Below are 3,703 nucleotides of genomic sequence, written 5' to 3'. Positions count from 1 at the left end.
GTTGAAAACAAATCACATTTTATGCAAAAATCACATTGTGCAACATGCATCTTAGCACATAGCTACTATGCTTCGGATCTCTCTAAGTGTGATGGCATTGTTTGCCAAAACCCAGTTTGTAGCTGCTGCTTCCTGTGCCTCATTGAACATCCTTGGCCTTCCACCTGCACCTCTTTGTTTCTCAGTACCTTCAGATAAACAACAAAGATATAGTGGTTGGTCTGTGTTGCATAAAAGTACGTTTACCACAGTACATTGTGCAGGATTTTTGTACAGTCATGCAACATGCTAACAATTCAATTACAGTAATGAAGTCAATACGTTTCACACAACAGATATAAGCACTGATATATCATGAATTGTTTAGAGCTAAAAACTGGTAACTAACCTGTTTTCAAGACTAAGTGTCCGGATTACAGAGGCAACAGTAAATCGGCTTAGATTAGGCTGAACCCTCTGAACGTCCTCTCTCATCGTCAAACCATGGTTGATAACATTTCATTTTATTAGAGAGTATTCTTCTTTGTCCGCGTCCTCTCCCTCCAGCTCTACCTCTACGTCTCGTTCATCCTCCTCTCACTCTCAGCCCAGCTCTTCCTCTTCCTCTTGCTCTTGCTTCCATGTTGGCTTCCATTGTTGCTGGGTCTTTGTATAGCGCTAACATCCTGATTGATGAGCCAACAATTATGCTCTCAGGTGTTTGGTCAGGTGGAACGTGTTTCTTGATGATTGGTCCATGTGTGAGGCATTTTGAATATCAGTGTTCTAAACCTGCTAACACGTGACTTTATGTTAGATTCCTGTGTCTTACGTGGAGAAACGTGTGCAGTGGTTTGCGAAAAGTGCCATGTTGATTTGCAAATTGTGTGAAAAGCTGAAAACGTGTTTAGAGTTTTGGAGATTTGAGCAGATGTTTTGCTCTTTGAGTGTCAGTTAAAATAATTGTGCTTCATGTATAATTTTAGTGTGTTAGCAATCGAGAAAAACCGTAACAGCAGTTAAGTTTGGGTTCATTTGAAACTCATCGAGGTTGTTCTCATGTGATGATATATGCCTGCTCTACTGTTTATGTTCAACTCTCCCCCCCCACACCCCACATTTGGCTGCTAACTCTGTGTGTAGCTGGCCGTGGTTGGACGCACATTCCTGAATGTATTCTGCTTGACATATAGAACATTCACTATAAAGTTACGTTCCCATATATACAATGAGAGGTTTTCATTTGAGCTGTACATTTTAAGGGTAAAGCTTGATGTTAAACATAGATAGTGAAAAGAAAAGTGGATCATCTGGATATTTGCATTACATTGTTTTCCATTTACACATTCCAATATGTTTTAAAAAAAAAGAAGGCCAGCATATGATTATTACTCAAAATCAAACTTAACAAATATTTTGGACTTTTTTCTTTTCTTTTAAAATCAACTTTTCTAAGTTGTCACTGGTGATTTCATCTTTTATCCTTTCTTCTATTATTCTATTTGTTAAAGTGTGACTTTGGCACTTAATTGTTGATAGGCCTACCTAACAGATACAAATAGGAATCCCTTACTGACATTTATAAGTTCAGGTTTTCTCCTGCAAATTCAAACCTTTGACTAATATAATGCTAACATAAAACAGACAAAGATGTCCTTAAAGCCTACATTCCCCATTTCAAATTTAAATAAATTGTGTTTTCTGTTACGCAAACGTATTCACGACGTATTATATTTTCCTCACATTAAATAAAGCAAAGTCTCAGTACATTCTTTACCACAATAACTTAACAAATGCATGGTTCTGTAAAAACTGTTACGTCTAAAAATGTTAAGTTGATTAGGTTTCTTAATTTTCCCAAATGTGTGCAATACAAGACTGGTATAGTTACGTTGTTGTTGGCGTTTCTCATAAATGATGGGTACTTCAGTTGTTTAAAGCGTGTGCAGTTCATCACAGTGACCACACAGTGACGCCATAGACCGTAACACAGAATTGTTGATGCTCCTCCCAGAGTAAAAACGGAATGACTTTGTATTTTCACCACAAAGAGAAACGGGAAGGGAAGGGAGAACATAATGGAGTCTTCTTCTATATAAATACAAGTATCGTGGTGTGTTTGTTAAAACCTTGTCCCTGTTCAGTGGTTCACGGAAAAAACGACATCGTGGATATATGCTTTGTTTTATTTCGGCGGAATTATGTCTTCACCGAGTAGGAGGTATTTTGTTACATATCTGGTGCTGGTGCTGTTGGATTGTTACTGGGAAGCGGTGTCTGGGCAGCTCTCATACTCAGTAGCAGAGGAGGTAAACACTGGAACTCACGTCGGAAATATCGCAAAGGATCTAAACCTCAATGCGCAGGATTTGGAGTCCCGTTTGTTTCAGATTGTTAAAGGATCTAAGAGGAAATACTTCGAGGTAAATCTGAAGACTGGATTTCTGTATGTTAATGAAAGAATAGACCGAGAGGAGCTTTGTGCAGATGAACCGAAATGCACTGTAAGTGTAGAGGCAGTGATAAACAACCCACTAAAGCTTTACCGCCTAGAGATAGAAATTAAAGATGTGAATGATCATTCTCCGTCGTTCAACACTAAATCACAAATACTGGACATCGCAGAGAACACAATGCCTGGATTTAGATTTGCGTTATCCGAGGCAAGCGATGCTGATGTGGGGAACAACTGTGTTTGTGCATATAAGCTCAGTCCAAATGAATACTTCAGCCTCGCAACACACAAAAGAGGAGACAGTTTATCTCCAGAGTTAGTGCTGCAGAAAGCCTTAGACCGTGAGAAAAGGCCACATATGCGGCTCATGTTAACTGCGGTAGACGGGGGAACTCCACCAAATTCAGGCACATCAGAGATTGAAATAAATGTACTAGATATTAATGATAACGCCCCCGTATTCAGCAACACTCTTTACAAAGTTAAAACGTTAGAAAATATCCCGATTGGTGCGGTGGTGTTCACCTTAAATGCGACCGATGCGGATGAAGGCTCCAATAGTGAAATCGTTTATTCTCTTCGTAATAAGGATCAGGATCATATTCTGGATATTTTTCAAATTGACCCAGACACGGGAATAATTTCTGTGAAAGGCAAAATCGACTATGAAGAAAAAAAAGCTTTTGAGATCCGAGCGGAGGCAAGGGACAAAGGGCAGCCTCCTATGTCTGCTCATAGTAAAGTGCTAGTAGAAGTAATTGACGTAAACGACAACGCTCCTGAAATCACTGTGACGTCACTGCTCAATACATTGAATGAGGACGCTGAGTTAGGCACTGCTATTGCACTTGTGTCAGTATTAGATAAAGACAGTGGTAAAAACGGTGAAGTGAAATGTGAAATCTTAAATACAGTCCCATTCAAACTTGAGACAAATTACAAAAACTATTATTCTTTAGTGGTTGATGGACATTTAGACAGAGAAGTAATTACTAGGTACAATGTAACCATTTCAGCTACAGATGAAGGCAGCCCTCCTCTTTCAAACATCAGTGTTATCACTGTTTATGTTTCTGATGTTAATGACAATGCACCGTACTTCCCAGAAAAGGTGATAAACATTTATGTTAAAGAAAACAGTCTAGTAGGAACAGTAATTAAAACAGTGACGGCTGTTGATGCAGATAACAGTCAAAATGGCCAGGTGAGCTATTCCTTTTTACAAAGTAAAATGGACTCAGTCCCATTATCTACAATGTTGAACATAAA

At 38.9% G+C, this 3,703-nt stretch overlaps 1 protein-coding gene across 1 annotated transcript; it reads left to right on the top strand.

The window, feature by feature from the left end:
- Positions 1 to 2,180: 2,180 nt before the first annotated feature.
- LOC104961408 (protocadherin alpha-3-like) lies at positions 2,181 to 3,698 on the top strand (the record flags this gene model as incomplete). The annotated part of the gene is made up of 1 exon (XM_010789709.1): positions 2,181 to 3,698. A coding segment is annotated over exon 1 (1,518 nt), but the record flags the coding sequence as incomplete, so codon positions are not given.
- Between the last annotated feature and the right edge of the window lie 5 nt (positions 3,699 to 3,703).

Source organism: Notothenia coriiceps, unplaced genomic scaffold (genome assembly GCF_000735185.1).
Source record: "Notothenia coriiceps isolate Sejong01 unplaced genomic scaffold, NC01 NC01_scaffold00033184, whole genome shotgun sequence".
Taxonomy (NCBI): domain Eukaryota; kingdom Metazoa; phylum Chordata; class Actinopteri; order Perciformes; family Nototheniidae; genus Notothenia; species Notothenia coriiceps.
Note: the sequence above shows the minus strand (reverse complement) of the source record. Positions and strands in the feature narration are given on the sequence as shown.